The sequence below is a fragment of the Lolium rigidum genome, chromosome 3 (assembly GCF_022539505.1).
Source record: "Lolium rigidum isolate FL_2022 chromosome 3, APGP_CSIRO_Lrig_0.1, whole genome shotgun sequence".
Taxonomy (NCBI): Eukaryota; Viridiplantae; Streptophyta; class Magnoliopsida; order Poales; family Poaceae; genus Lolium; species Lolium rigidum.
This window is the reverse complement of record NC_061510.1, coordinates 353,479,898-353,496,645: the sequence shown is the minus strand read 5'-3', so window position 1 is coordinate 353,496,645 and position 16,748 is coordinate 353,479,898. Positions and strand designations below refer to the sequence as shown.

At 43.6% G+C, this 16,748-nt stretch overlaps 1 protein-coding gene across 2 annotated transcripts; it reads left to right on the top strand.

Moving 5' to 3' along the window:
• Positions 1 to 3,152: 3,152 nt before the first annotated feature.
• Positions 3,153 to 4,712, top strand: LOC124700318 (F-box protein At5g07610-like). Of its 2 annotated transcripts, none has more exons than XM_047232469.1 (2): positions 3,153 to 3,198; positions 3,340 to 4,712. In XM_047232469.1, the coding sequence occupies exon 2, from the start codon at positions 3,362 to 3,364 to the stop codon at positions 4,430 to 4,432; it is 1,071 nt and encodes a 356-aa protein (XP_047088425.1). In that variant the 5' UTR covers positions 3,153 to 3,198; positions 3,340 to 3,361; the 3' UTR covers positions 4,433 to 4,712. The 2 variants fall into 2 exon arrangements, with proteins under 2 accessions (XP_047088425.1, XP_047088426.1); XM_047232470.1 differs by having other exon boundaries at positions 3,158 to 3,198; positions 3,318 to 4,712.
• Positions 4,713 to 16,748: the final 12,036 nt, after the last annotated feature.

Sequence of the window (16,748 nt, the reverse complement as noted above, 5' to 3'; positions counted from 1 at the left end):
GTTAGCTACTAAAGTTCCAAATAGGCAGGTAGCTCTTAGATGCATCTCTTCAGGTGAATGTACTGAGCGGAACTGCCTCGCTATCTCAAGTGTGGAACCATTCACACTCCTTTCTGTGAAGTGTCGCTGAAGTAATAAAAATCTTTTGTTGTAAGAGAAAAGGTTGGCTAAGCAAACTCAAAATTAATCCCAACACAACCATCCTCGAAGTTGATCCTAATATAGGGTTTAATAGCTCACCAACAAGGTGTCCAAACCCATTTTGAAAACATTGTCGAGTCAATGCCAAGTGTATGGAGAGACAACCTCCACCACAAGACCAAAACACATACATCGTAGTACATAGCTACCGGCTACTTCTGTCCGTGAATATGCGACTACTGCTTCCGTTACAGTGAATAATGTTTATATTATATTTTTAAAGTTAAACCATGCAGGATTAGGCCATTTCTACTAAAAAACATTAACATGCAAGATATAAAATTAATATAGTTATATACATCATGAAATATATTTTTATATGACACCTATAGAATATCATAGTTGTTGATAGATTTTTCTAAAAGTTTAGTTAAACATGACTTGGTTTGACTCTTGAAAATATAAGCCTCATCAATTGAGACGGATGGACTAGTGACGTCTCATACCTTTCTTTTATTTCCATTACAACAACATGAGTTATCAACAGGGGCGGAGCCAGGAAAAATAGTCGCCGGTGTCAAAACAGAAGTATCTTGATCTAATTCGCAACTAATAGCGACTATAATATATATTGCACAAACTGAGATAAATAATAATTGCCAATGTATCATAATGAATAAAATTCGGTTCACAAAAGTAGCTACCTCTATTTTTCATGGCCTCTGCGATTCTTCATCTCCAAAAACTGATCAATGACATCCTTAATTGGAATTGAATATAAAAGTGTTTGCTCCAGGAAGCAAATGATGCAATCATTCATAAAATCATCGCTGCGTAGCACGATTTTCACTATTTTCATTGCTGAAAAGCACCGGTAGTACTAATACTAGCTTGAGGAGCCAATATATCAAAGGAAAAGCTAGACTTTTGTTTGTACTGACCATCAACTTGGTAAGTTTAGAAATAGTTTTTAGGCCCACAAGTCTTTCATCTGCTCGCACATTATCAATGTAAATGGGAAGCTCATGGACAAGATTCTTGAGTGGAATGAAATCAAAATTATCTGGATACGATTCAGCCAAATCTACTAAGCTCTCAACTTTAAAAGCATTGAATGCAGCCATGCGAGTAAGCAAATCTGACTTATCAAAATTCATGTACTATGTGGCATGTTCCAAACTCGACTAAATTACATATATAGGTACCACTTTTGGGGCAACGGTTGCGTGTTGGTACCAACTCTGGTAATTTTAACAAGTAAGTGCAACTTCTGGGATAACTTGTAACAAATAGAGCAACTCTAGAGTTGACAACGAATTAACCACGCGGGCTCACTTGCCATAGCTAACGTCCGTGTGCGAGCCGTTAGGGCACGAGTAGGTCCTCTTTTTATTTCACCGCGGAGGCAAGGTTAATTGGCCGTTACAGCCGTGGGGTCCACCTCGCCAGCGTGGCAGCCGGTATTTGAGGAGCCGTACGCCAAGCGACAGAAGCCGCCGGCGGAAATCTTCTCCGAGAGCACCAAGTCGAACCTAGCCAACTGCCGCGCCCGAGAGAGAGACAGAGCGAGTCGCCGCCCTGAAGTAGATGGTGGCGGTGCCATGGAAACCGGAAACCGCTGTTCTGGGAGCGTCTCCGTGATTCGTTCGCGTTTGCCGGCCTCGCCCGCCGCCACCTCGCCGCAGTTGCGGTTGACATCGCCTCGCCTCTGCGCGGCAGCGAGGGGGCTCCTGACATCGCGCTTATCGACGACTGCAGTACGAAGCTCGCGGTCGCGGAGGCATCAACACTGCTCGCCTTCATGATCTCCTCTCTGGGCACGGTGGAGCTCCTAGCACTCCGGTGCACGCGCAAGGAGGATGCGCTAGAGATGGAAGGTCGACTCATGGTGCACGCGGTTAGGAAGCTATTCAGCCCCGCCTACCACAGGGTCGCGTCGTCCCGCGACCACCTCGGAGCGGCCGGGTGCCTCCTCGCCGCCATGGGCCTCGCTGTCGACAAAGAAAGGGTGGACGTCCTGGCGGCCATCGAGGCTGCGGTGGAGCTACTGGATGCGACGCAGATGTTGCGCGCCAGTGACGCCACGCTCGCCAACGTGGCCCTGCTCCACGCCGACACGCCGGCCGCGGCACCCGCCGACGCCGATGCCGCATGGGTCTCGCTCGGCGGCTCCGTGCCTGGGTTGCTCCTCTGCATCGCCTTCTCCGGAGCCCTGCCGCAGATCGAGGCCGCACAGGCCGCGCTCCGGGTCGGCGAGCAAGCCATCGACAAGGGCTCCAAGTTGGCCGCCGCCACCGGCGACTTGCCCGGCTGCTACGAAGCGGCGTTCCGCTCTCTTGAAGCTTCCCACTGTGCGCTCTTCGTCCTTCTCATCCTGTAGAATGAGGCTGGCATCGTCTTCGCCCGCTGCGCGCCGCAGCTCGGACTCGACCGCGGTGGGAATGGGTGGCAGTGCTGGGAGGCCTCGCGCGGCGAAGCAGAGCGGCACGGCCGAGAGGCGCTCGACCACCTCTGGTCGGCGTCCACCTTCCTAGACTACACCTTCAGTGGTGTACTCTCATGGGCATCACCCTCGTCTACGTGGCAGGAGGCCCAGGAGCTGATGGATATCGACTATTGCCCTAACGGCTGACCAACGGACGGTTGCGATGACAAGTGGGCCCGCGTGGTTAACTCTGTTAACGTAAGAGTGGCTCTATTTGTTACAAGCTGCCCCAGAAATTGCATTTACTTGTTAAAGTTATCAAAGATGGTACTAACTTGCAACTGCCTTAAAATGGTACCTATATGTAATTTACTCTCCAAACTCATATCTTGTAAAATTTTCATGTATTTTCTGCCGACAGTTTTCAATCTCATTTCCCTGGTCGAGCCCATCTTCCACTGCAACCCCACGCCTCTCCGACCACACCCAATTCCCCTCCCCTCCCCACAGCAAACCCTGAACCCCGACGCCTATGTGCCCGCGGTGGATGACCACCGTGCGACCCGTCTCCCCCAAATCCTGCGTTCTGCTGCTCTCCTTGCGGTCTCCACGTCGCCCTCCGGGATCCTAAGGTCTGCCTCTCTTCTCCTGTCTAACCCTAATCTTCTCGCCCAAAAAACAAATCAGTGCGAGTGCGCCACTCCACGGTTTCCCTATTTCTTACAGGTAGTACATCATTCTGATCTCATAGGCGCTCCGCGATTTCTTTGCAGATTGGATCCCAAACTATACGGGATGGATATGCTGCTGGCCGCGGCGGATGCCAGCGTCCTCACCGAGGACCTCATCGTCGAGATCCTCTCTCGGCTGCCCTACAGCTCCATCTGCCGCTTCAAGTGCGTGTCCAAATCATGGCTCGCCCTCTGCTCCGACCCTGCCCTCCGCAGGAAGTCGCCTCAAACACTGTCCGGCTTTTTCTACCGGAGCAATCGGCGCGGTCGCAACTTCACCAATCTGTCGGGGAGAGGCCGGCCTATGGTCGACCCCTCTCTCCCCTTCCTGCCCAGCAGCTGTAAAACCATCCAAATCATCGACTCCTCCAACGGTCTTCTGCTCTGCGGCTACGCCAAGAAGTACGAGTACGAGTACCTCGTGTGCAATCCTGCAACTGAGAAGTGGGCTGTGTTGCCAGAGACGAATGCCATGGTGGGAATGCACACCGCGCGTCTGTGTTTTGACCCAGCCGCGTCGTCTCACTTCAGAGTTTTTCTGCTCGTGAAAGACAGGCTTGAAGTCACTGGGGTGAAGATCTACTCATCAAAAACCGGAGCATGGACCTACCGGCAGAGCGAGTGGGGTGATAGCTGCATAGTGCACGATGCTGCAAAAAGTGTATTCTTCAATGACACAATGCATTTCACTACATCTGGTTCTTCGGTAGTCACGGTTGATATGGAGCTCAGCAGATGGAGGAGAATCCCGACACCGCACCCAACAAATTCCAGCTTCATAGGGCTGTCTCGGGGCCGCCTGTATTTGGTTCGCTGTGATTATAACAATGACTACCATCTGTCAGTTTGGGTCCTCGAGAACTGTGGAGGTGATGAAGAATGGATCCTAAAGCATTTCGTCAGCAAATCAGAACTATGTGAACCATGTCACCTCAACTCTCCAAGATCTCTTGCGCTCACTGCAATCCATCCTGAACGGAATTTGATTTTCTGTACTATGGAGCATGGAGATATTGTATCATACGATCTCGATAGCAGGATAATGCATACTATCTTCTCTCCTCGGCCATACAAGGCGTTCACGTATCAACCGTATATTCCCTGCTTCTCGGAGTGGCTATCGGATGGACACTAGAAGCCACTCGCTGTATCTCTGCCGGTGTAAGAACTATATATATGCTACAAGGAGTGAGATCTTCTAGTGCCTTCCCCGAGTGGCTAGGATAAGTTCCATAAGTCCGATCTTCTAATCGTTTGATGCTCAAAAGCAGATTTCGTGTCATTCTGAATTACACGATGTTGGCTAACATTGAAGAGTATGTAAGAAAACCTATGGTATCCACCGGGTAGCTATTTCGATGGAGTTTGTCTATGACTTTATGTGCTTCCATCTACATATATTTGTGAACCCATATCAGCTCGTTATCTATGTTTGGTGTTATCTGCTTTATCACTTCCTTTTTCCATTCCATGCAAAATACTTCCTTCGCTCCCCTTTATAAGACATTTTGGCAGGCTTAATTGGCTTGCCAAAACATTTTATGAAAGAGAACGGAGGGAATATATCTTATTGCTGTAATCAATAGCTCGTTAAAATGTCAAAAATCATAACTTCGTATGATAATCTTTGAATGAATCGTCATTCTTGTCCGTCTAAGTCATTGCAGAATCATTTTGTTGTTCGGGGATTCCTTGTTCATATTTAGAATCATGGTAATTTGTGATCCACGACACCTTGTGCAATTTTTAGTTCAGCATTATAAGTTATATAGCTGAGATGAAAATAGCCAAACTAGAGCCAAAATCATGGTGAGTTTTGATGCACCTTTTTCTTGCGGAACATCATTGTATAAACTGGAGAAGGAATTGAAGTAGTTACCCGTGTACATTAGGTTCTTCTTTTTCTGTTCTTATAAGAAGCTGTTTGATGTTATATTCATTTGAGTGGAAGCTTAGATATCTAGCATTTCTGGGCATTACTTTCCATTGCAACGCCTTTTTTTAAAACTGAGACTATATAATCATTTCTCATCAATTCCAGTTATAATTCTGAACTGTTGCTTTGAGTGAAGAGTTTTTTTTTTTTTTGAAACAAGTGAAGAGTTGCATGAGGTACTTTTGCATTTTTCCAGTTGTAATTTTTACCTGAGAGGACTCTGTTTTGCTAGGAAGCTAAGAGAATTCCATTCAAAAGTCTTATTCATGTGGCTTATTTTCACTTGTACATAGCTTAAAGTAAATGAAAGTGTCGATCTGGATTTTGTCTGCAAGTTGTGTTTTTTGGGTCTAGATTGTTACTTATCACATAAGTTAATGCAACTCCAGTAAGAAAATGAATTTCTCTTTGATAAGAGCGAATTTTTGGTTTATCAGCAAAGAAGGTAACAACCGAATTAAATTTAGTATTGGCATGCAGGGTTTAGCATCACAACGATGTATCATGTATACGAGGCACACAAGTGCATTTTAGTATTTTTCCACTTATCCAATTCTTTGCAAGAGTATTAGAGAGAGAGCGCCGGTATAGGCAAACGAAACTCCAGGGTCAATCCAGCAACTGTAGGCATAGGCAGTCCTTAACTATACTCTTCCAATGGAAGGAACTTCGTCTCACTTAGGAGGTGGTGTTTACAATGATGCATATATTGATATATACACCTAGAAGCCAAAGTGAATTTCCCCAATGAAGACACCGAAGCAACTGATTTGACAATGGGTGTAGTTCCTTTTTGTGCATGTAACACTTCACAGATTTGACAATGTACGTTCGGGGTGTTACCTTTTTTATTTGAATGAAGCAAGGCATGCTGATTTGACACCAAGGGAATGACCAGGGTGTAGTAGGATATTTGGAACACTATAACATGCATAATGTGTGAGCAGGGGATGGCTTGGATTGTAAAGCATCTATGAAACACAACGATTTGTTAAGCTCCGCATCTTTTTTTGGTACAACATGCTATTTTTTGTGGATTGGGGACTATATTATCGAAACTCGATGATCTTTGAAGCAAGTACTCTACAACTCTTCATCGTGTACTTTTTCGTATTATGGCAAGGACCTCATGTGGTTTTCCATTGGGATCGGTAATCAGATCATGTATCCTTTTTTCTATGGTCGTTGTCTATCGTGTTTGAGATGTAACTAGCCATGTTGTGTTTTATGCTTCATCTGTTTCGGTGCATGTCAGCAATATTATCGGTTAATAACGACCCCTCACCAACGTAATCCTGGATATGTGACTCTATGGCACGCCACGGTGTATGTCTCGATTTTTTTTGACAAAGACCACATGCTGAAATTTCAAGTGTCGATGATAAATTCAGGGTAGGGGTATCCCCTAAAGGTATTGTTTTATGCCTAGTTTGATGCGGTCGCATGCCAACTCTTATATCGCGACATATTGACCACTTCGCGCCATCCTACATTAAGGGACTCTATGGCACGTCAAAACACACGTCTTGGGTACTTCGAATAAGGACCACATAAAAACAAGTTCAACGTACTATTTTTAGTATGGTTTGGAAAAGTCTTCAAACTTTTCTGGCCGCTCAGTGATTCCCAGGTGTTCTTGCGAGAGAGAGAGGGACGTCTAAAATAGTAAACAACTTTTTGACCGCACACATCCTTCTAATAATAGATAGCACTTCGACTATAAATATGAGTATTGGTTACCACCTGTTAGTCATCTAGTCATTACTTCATCATTTCTTTTGGTCATGTTTTGCTCGGTGTGTTTGGCGTAAGTTTTTTTTGTCTTTGTCAATTTATAGATTTCAATGTATTATCTATATGATCTAGATATTCTTTGTTTTCATTTGTTGTGTGTGTAGTCTTGTTTGAAAACTTGCTACATTCAAGTTATGGCTACATCAACTCCATGCCCCTTATGTTTTCAACCTTCGAACTTGTGCCAACGATCGTCCAGATCTTCCACAGACTTTTCTGTGAAGATGATGCCGGGAGGTTTTGAAGATTATTCTGTACGTCATTTTTGTTTTATAAATGTTGAAAACATTTCATTTCCATAAATGGTTTTTTCTGTATGTAATCCTGGTCATAATTTTTTCTAAAAAAATGTACAGAATTTTCCTTGCTGTTACAAAGCAAGGCTTCAAAGTATATGCCCATCAAAAATTATAAAAGCTATATCTAGACCAGCTAGCTTCTTGGAGGTGGATGACGAGGACTTTACCACACATCACATGCAAAGGAACGATTGTGGTTCATTTTTTGCTATACATGGATCATCTTATAGGTCATTATTATCAGCATTTCGAGTCAGTGTTGGAGACACCATCACATTTTCTTGAGATGAAGACAAAAGATATATACAATGTCTCTGTCCTTTCCGAATCAGATGGAGAGAAATATTGGATTGGATTTCCTGGTAATTTAAATTGAGTTTTCATTTGTTTTAATTCCAAATGCTATTGCTTTTTTTTATTACTAATCAAAGGAAAAATGTTTAACAGAGTGCAATGATCTACCTGGTGATTGCGAGGAATCTTTCTACAAATCTTACTTTACGGATGCAATGGATGTTTCTGAAGAAGAAATGAACAGAATTATCACACGCATGAAGGAGTTCATGAACCATCCATGTTATTATGATCATACTCCTAATTTTATAATACACAGGCTAGATAATGATGAATTCTCCAGCTGGGTTAGTATATCTTACAACTGATCCTATCACTGTTTTATGCATATCTTAATCTCTTCTTCTTGGCGAGGATTTCGTGTCATTTGTTTGAGTAATGTTTTTTATGTTTCTGATTTTGTAGGAAGTTCCACTAGAAGCTGTGAAAATCAAATATTGTTCTACCAAGAAAGGGTGAGGCTGTGGATGCATGCAAAGACTACACTATCCAGGGGAATTACAAAATAAAAGGTGGTGACACTATCATTTTCCGTGAATACTGGTCTGATTTCCGCGTGGACAATAGATTACTAGTGGGAGAGTTATTAAAATATCGAGACCAATGAAACTTTCACTCGCATTATTCATTGCTAGGGTAGTGGCGAGTGAAAGTTTCATTCGTCTCGATATTTTAATAATTCTCCCACTCTTAATCTATTGTCCACGCGGAAATCAGACCAGTATTCGCGGAAAATGATAGTGTCGCCACCTTTTATTTTGTAATTCCCCTCGATAGTGCAGTCTTTGCATGCATACACAACCTCACCCTTTCTTGGTAGAACAATATTTGTTTTGACAGCTTCTAGTGGAACTTCCTACAAAATCAGAAACATAAAAAAACATTACTCAAACAAATGACATGAAACCCTCGCCAAGAAGAAGAGATTAAGATATGCATAAAATTTTGATATGATCAGTTGTAAGATATACTAACTAGATAGAGAATTCATCATTATCTTGCATGTGTATTATGAAATTAGGAGTATGATCATAATAACATGGATGGTTCATGAACCCCTTCATTCGTGTGATAATTCTGTTCATTTCTTCTTCGGAAACATCTATTGCATCCATGAAGTAAGAATTATAGAAAGATTCCTATCAATCACCGGGTAGATCATTGCACTCTGTTAAACATTTTTCCTTTGATTAGTAATACAAAAAGCAACAACATTTGGAATTAAAACAAGAGATTTCTATTTTCCTGCCCCTGGCTCCTTAGTTGTACTCAGTTTTCCCCAGCTCCTTAGTTTTTCCTCAGTTTCCCCAAGCCCTTGTTTGAAACCCGCAGAAGCAGCTCAGACGGCAGGATTCCCGTTTAGTTGACCGTTCTGTCACGTGTGGGGCCGCGTCGTGTGGGGCCACGTCGCGTGGGGCTGGTAGAAAGGGACCGCGTGGGACAGGACGAGACCGCGTTTGGTTGCACGTGAGCAGGAGCTGGGTTCTGTCTCTCTCGGCCCCAAATTGGCATTATTAAGAGCACCTTTTCCCCCTCTTTGTCTCTGTCCTTTTCACCAAAATAGTATCAAATCTAGAGAAGCTTGCATTTCTGTATTTCTTCAATTATTTGTGTCTTTTGGCCCTCGTTGTTTGCCCAATATGGCAGCAAATCTAGTACTCCATCTGGTCCATATGTATGTAGTTAAATCTAGAAGCAAATCTCCAGGGTAATGTACGATAAATTCACAGTCATAGTAAATAGAGAAAACAAAGACCAACAAAATATAGTAGAATAGGGATAGATAATAGGGATCCCTCCCTAGATAATAAGCTGCATACACAGCAGCCAACATAGTAACAGGTTCGAGGTTCTTGACAGCACCATCATATTAACAACATAACAACAAGGGATCCCTAGCTAACAACAAAGGGATCCCAACAACAAAATGGGAGGCAGCAGCAGCACACGTCCAGGACTCCGCCTACCCCATCTGGCTCTCCCTCCACTTGTTGCTGCAGCTCCCCTTGGGAGCCTTGGGCTTGAGCGGAGGCATGCGCCCGGCGGAGATCTCCACCCGCTGCATGCTGCGGAGGTGCATGCCGAGCGCCCTGTGCTTGGCGCGGAAGGAGTAGACGTTCACCGTCGTGCCGACCTTGGGGAAGGTGTTGCTGATGTTCTCGGCATGCGTGACGAGGCAGTTGAAGTCCGTGGCGCCGACTCTCCTGGTGCAGAAGGGGCACCTGTACACACCCTTGGCGAAGTAGGAGATGTACTGGCCGACCTGCATCCTCCGCAGCACCTGGCGAGTCTTGACGTCCTCCTCCTCGTCGTCGCTGCCGACGTCGCTGCCAGACATCTGATCCATATCAACCAGAAACTATGAGTGAATGAGTTGCAACGATGACGAACGTGCATGATAACAAAGTTAGGAAAAACAGAGTCAGCCTCAGTTAGAGTGGGCATGATTATATATCTACAGGAAAGGTGTAAGCGAACCAAAGCTCATGCACAACAGATTTGTACATAGCAATGGTTCGCTGAACCCTACCTGTAAAAATTTGTGCCCAACGATTCATCATAGGCAAAGAAACAGATTCCAGATCTGAACTTGAACACAATCCAGATTATTTGCAAAATTAAACGGTTGATATCTTTTGATTAGTGCATAAAATAACTGATTGAGATCCCAGGATTACTTGCATAAATTAACCGATTGAGATCCAATTATTACTTGCATAAATTAACCGAACGGCCGAACCCCAAATCTTAAAGGAAATCAAGAAGTGATCAAAACAAAATGGAATAAAATCGGCGCAAATATTAGCCCAATACTCATCCATCTACAGATCCATCTACACCAGCAAAAATAGGGTTCAAAAAAGGAATGGGGAAACAAAAAAGGAAGCAAACCGTAGTTACCTCGTTCCATGGGTCCTCCAGGAAGGTGTCGTAGGGGTTCGGGGGCCGGACGTACGGCACCGGCTCATAGGGGTCAAATCCCGGCGGGATCTGACTGCCACCGGCGGCAGCAGCCTCCGATGCACCGGCGGCGGCGGCGACGTCCGTTGAGGGGACGGCGTCGAAGAGGGAGGCGTCGCGCTTGGAGCCGACGGCGCCATCGACGATGGGATTGGCATTCTCCTTGTCCATCTCGCCGACAGAGGAGAGGGAGAGGGTATTTTGCTTGGGAGCTTTGGAGAAGATGATGGGACGTGAGAGAGGCGTCGTTGCGTGGGCGAGTGAGAGTGACAGTGATAGTGGGAGGAGGCGTCTATAAAGGCGAGGGGTGGTTAATGCGACCCGCGTCCTACGCGTCCACCGCTGCACGTCTGCACGTCTTGGACTTACGCAATGCGACACGCGTCCACAATTGCACGTCTTCGACTTCTGCACCGTGACCCGCGTCTACGCGTCAACAATTGCACGTCTTCCATTTCTGCACCGCAACACGCGTCCTCGAGTCTAACCCTGGAAATTTAGATATACTCAGATATAACCTCGAGTCATATACTAGCATTTTTTGTGTGCTCAGTTTTCCCCTTGAGTGCTAATACTGGCTAGTGCAATATGCTCAGTTTTACCCTCAAGTGGCTGGTCAACAGACAGTCAACAAATGAGATTAACTAGTTAAATGAGTCATTTAATGTGCAAAAAATTCCGAAAAATAGTGGCACATACTCATGGAGTCTTTATCACAAATTGCCGAGTTCTCAAAACATAGATAAGTCATAGATAAATCAAGTTTTACCACAAATTGCCACTTCTCAAAGGCCTTCTCAAATCACCTAGTAGCTATGAAGGTGCATGGTTTTCCACAATAAGCCCTTCCCAAAACAGCTTTCCCCAAAACATACTTTGTCGAAATGAGGCCATAATTCTCACACTCATGTATATTTGTATTGCAAATAGTTTGAGGTAGGCCAAGATGGGTTTCATTGTACAAAACACGCATTTTTCATTTTTTAAATCTCATATTTGAATCCCTTAGTCTGTTTATTATACAGGTGCCCTTGGTTTCTTGATACTACTCAGTTTTGCGCTCTCCCTCCATAAATTCTCGCAGACGTGCTACATTGCTCTGATTGGTCTAGCCCATGTCACGCGGATCGTGCCCGCTGACCGTTGATCGTATGATCTAACGGGCAGGATAACCCCTCTCTCTCTCTATCGGCAGTTACCTTCCACTCTCTAAGTATGCTAAAGGGCGGTTTTCACGTATTCATTTTCACGCGCTAAAAATTATAAACTCTTTTAGGCATTACTTTTCACGCAAAAAATGATAAACCATCACCGATTTGTTGTAGCCATTAATTTTCACGAAAAAAATAATAAACCATCACCGATTTGTTGTAGCCATTAATTTTCACGCAAAAAATGATAAACCATCACCGATTTGTTGTAGCCATTAATTTTCACGCAAAAAATGATAAACCATCACCGATTTGTTGTAGCCATTAATTTTCACGCAAAAAATGATAAACCATCACCGATTTGTTGTAGCCATTAATTTTCACGAAAAAAATGATAAACCATCACCGATTTGTTGTATCCATTACTTTTCACGCAAAAAAATCCCTTTTCAGAAGGTCGAAAAAACCTAACTTGTTACAAAAGCTGGTTTCAGTGAGACCTAACCAAATTTGGCATACATGATGCCATATCTATAACAAAAAGGAATATCTAAAAGGGAAAGTTTCACAAAATTTCAAATTTAGGGCGAAAATGATGCCATACATTATGCCATAACTTGTTACCAAATCTGAAAATCAATTGGGGATTATAAAGGGAAATAAAAAGTTCGAAAAATGTAAAAACAAAACAATCTATCTATCTATGTATAGAAGATCAGCTGTATGAAATTTGAGGTCATTTAGAGAATGTAGAAAAAATCACCTTGTTAGAAAAGCTGGTTTCAGTGAGACGAAACGGCATGCGTTTAAGCAAAGTGATTTTTTCGAACATCTCCAAATGACCCCAAATTTGCCATACATGATGCCATACGTGTAACAACAAGGAACCCTATCTAAACGTGTTAAAAAAGTTTGCCCAACCATATAGCTCTATCAAAAAGAACCTCACCATGGCGCTAGTATAATTTTGGGCTTAGTTACAAGGGTCCCTAGTTACAAACTTTCGTTACCTAACCTTCAACACGAAACTTGTTTCAAATCACTTTTGGCGTACAAGAAACAAATCCCACCTTGATTCGAGCACCACAGCCTCCAAACGATGCCGATGCTGATATCGGCATGGTCAGAACGACTATGCTCGCCGCCACTGCTAGGTCACCGTCGGGATGCACCGTCAATCCCGTCCCCTCATTCGATCACTGACACACCAGAGATACCGCCGAGGCAAATGCCGAATGTACATGCTGATGCCAATGCCAAACATGCATGCACGCCGCTGTGGGCACGGCCACGCCACCCCGCTATGCTGGACGCCACAGACCACCGCGAGATCTTTCCCTTCGCCACCACACTCTTCTAGCACCCATCTATACACGCCAGAAAGGAGAGACACTAGTTTTCTCTACATTGCTCGCGTTCGTGTCGGACACGGTCGGTCAAAGTTTTGAGGTAGTCGTCGATGTCGTCGACCATTTCTTCTCTTCTTTGCATGGTTAAACGCGTCTAGTTCATATCTATCTAATGCGTCTGGTCTCGCCTCATGCAGTTCTTTGTGGATGTCGATCTCATCTCGGCACCCCGCGGGCCACCTCCTCCGTGCCATCGCTGTAGAGCTCCGTTTAAAAATCTATTCCTACCCGTGTATTGCCCATTGTATCGAGCGCCATGGCCCACTTGTCATCCGATATACCGAAGCCACACTCGTGCGCGTTTTGGTCGAGGATACACCGATGCTTACGGTCAAACAAAGATGGATGGTCTGACGTGTCTTTGCGGGCTCTACGTGGCCCCACTAGTCGGAAGATAACGGTCAACCGTCGGGCAACCGGCCGTTACATCACGTGTGATGGTTTCAGACAAAGGCTTGGGTAAAACTGAGGAAAAACTAAGGAGCTGGGGAAAACTGAGCACAACTAAGGACCCGAGGGCACGAAAATAGAAATCGCTTAAAACAAATGAAAATTCAATTTAAATTACCAAGAAATCCAGTCCAATATTTCTCTCCATCTGATTCGGAAAGGATAGAGACATTGTATATGTCTTTGTCTTCATCCCAAGAAAATGTGATGGTGTCTCCAACACTAACTCGAAATGCTGATAATAATGACCTATAATATGATCCATGTATAGCAAAAAAAATGAACCACAATCGGTTTCTTTGGATGTGATGTGTGAAGTTGTCATCATCCGCCTCCAAGAAGCTAGCTGACCTAGATATAGCTTTTATAATTTTTGATGGGCATATATTTTGAAGCCTTGCTTTGTAACATCAAGGAAAATTCTCTACATTTTTTTTAGAAAAAATTATAACAAGTAGCAGGATTACATACAGAAAAACCATTTATGAAAATGAAATGTTTTCAACAATTATAAAACAAAAATGACATACTGAATAATCTTCAAAACCTCCCGGCATCATCTTCACAGAAAAGTCTGTGGAAGATATGGTGATCGTTGGCACAAGTTTGAAGGTTGAAAAGATATGGGGCATGGAGTTGATGTAGCCATAACTTGAATGTAGCATGTTTTCAAACAATACTACACACACAAAAATAAAAATAAAGAATATCTAGATAATATAGATAATACATTGAAATCTATAAATTGACGAAGACAAAAAACTTACGCAAAACACATCGAGCAAAACACGGCCAAAAGAAATGATGAAGTAATGACTAGATGAATAGCAGGTGGTAACCAGCAGTCATATTTATAGTCAAAGTGATATCTATTATTATAAGGATGTGTGCGGTCACAAAGTTGTTTACTATTTTTAGACGTCCCTCTCTCTCTCTCTCTCAAGAACACCTGGGAATCACTGAGCAGCCAGAAATCTTTGAACACTTTTCCAAACAATACTAAAAATAGTACGTTGAACTTGTTTTTATGTGGTCCTTATTCGAAGTACCCGAGACGTACGTTTTAACGTGCCATAGAGTCCCTTAATATAGGATGACACAAAGTGGTAAATATGTCGCGATATAAGAGTTGGAATGCGACCGCTTCAAAAATACATAAAACAATACCTTTAAGGGATACCCCTACCCCGAATTTATCATCGACACTTGAAATTTCAGCATGTGGTCTCTGTCAAAAAAATCGAGACATACACTGTGGCGTCCCATAGAGTCGCATATCCAGGATTACGTTCGTTAGGGGTCGTTATTAAGCGATAATATTGCCTACATGCACCCGAACAGATGAAGCATAAAACACAACATGGCTAGTTACATCTCAAACACGATAGACAATGACCATAGAAAAAGGATACGTGATCTGATTACTGATCCCAATGGAAAACCACATGAGGTCCTTGCCATAATACCAAAGGGTACACAGTGAAGAGCTGTAGAGTACTTGCTTCAAAGATCATCGAGTTTCGATAATATAGTCCCCAATCCACTAATATGCACCATCAGGACCATCTAACGGCTAGTTGTTAAAATGCAACCGAACGAAAACCAAATGGCATAAATCACCGGCATTTCATATATTCTGATATTTATTCCATGGGGTCCTTAACATCGTTGGGGCTGAGGGACTATATGCTAACAAAAAATAGCATGTTGTACAAAAAAGAAAGATGCGGAGCTTAACAAATCGTATTGTTTCATAGATGCTTTTCAATCCAAGCCATCTCCTGTTCACACATTATGCATGTTATAGTGTTCCAAATATCCTACTACACCCTGGTCATTCCCTCGGTATCAAATCGGCATGCCTTACTTCATTCAGATAAGAAAGGTAACACCCCGAAGGTACATTGTCAAATTTGTGAAGTGTTACATGCACAAAAAGGAACTAGACCCATTTCATGAGTGACATAACACCCGCCATCTGTACTGCCTATTACAAATGTAGGTCTAACCAACCAATGAATAATATCAATGTTATGATTGGATCGCGTCAAAAAAATTACTTAACATGAGATGTGTTAGCCTGAAATGATAACCAGTGAGTAATCTCACTGGTTCGTCACCGTATACCCCTTTGATATACACACGTTTTTCTTATGACCATATACTCCACAATTAGAGCACCGTGCCTCTCGCCTAGGCTTCTTTGAGCTCCTCTCAACAGAAGGGCATCTCCCAGCATTATGTTCCCTCCCGCGACACACGGAGCAAAAGTGAGTCCTTGGCACACTCACCTCATATCCATGCTTGGCTCTTGCTGAAGTGGGTCGGCCTAAATCCGCCTTCTTGAATGGAGCAATCATGTCTGGGTTGAGCAGATGTGGCATCGATGATTTCGCCCATACCTGATGTACGAATCCTCTGTTCCAGCCCCAGACCATCTCTTATCCTACTTGCCTATGAGATCTGGGCATTGCATCTAACATAATGCTCATAGCAACCTCGAATGACTCTGGATTCGAGTCGCCTAACTGTACCATCTCGATTGCAGTTCTTTACAACGCTGTGTAGCGGAAACTTGTCGAATGCAACACCTGACTATCCTTCTGGTACATTCGAAGATGCTCGGGCAAGTCCCTGCATGCATTCCTGGTCCATCTCAGCATTATGTGACAACCTTGTATTTCGGTTCTTCCCAAAAAGGATAGGACTTGCAACCACATAACAAGAGTGTAAAAATGTTAACACATATTCTTCATTCATGGCTGTTTCACCAATCCCTGGTTGGTTGGTATATCCACTATACCTAAAAGATAGATAACTTACCCTTATAACATGGCAACATATCATACCCATATGCTCATACATTCCACATTCGCACCGAAAAAAGTCTCTTGCCATATCAATTCTGACCTCAAATGCCCCGTGTGACCACCTCTCCCTCTTCTCTGCGTCGAAGTGAACGACAATATAGCTTGATCCCCGAATGATCTCTTGCGCAGTATACGAAGCAGATTGAAAGATCTGTACCACAAACAGATCGTACAAGAAATGGCGTGTATATCTTTCTTGCATGCTTCTCGATCGATCCGCCACTGTT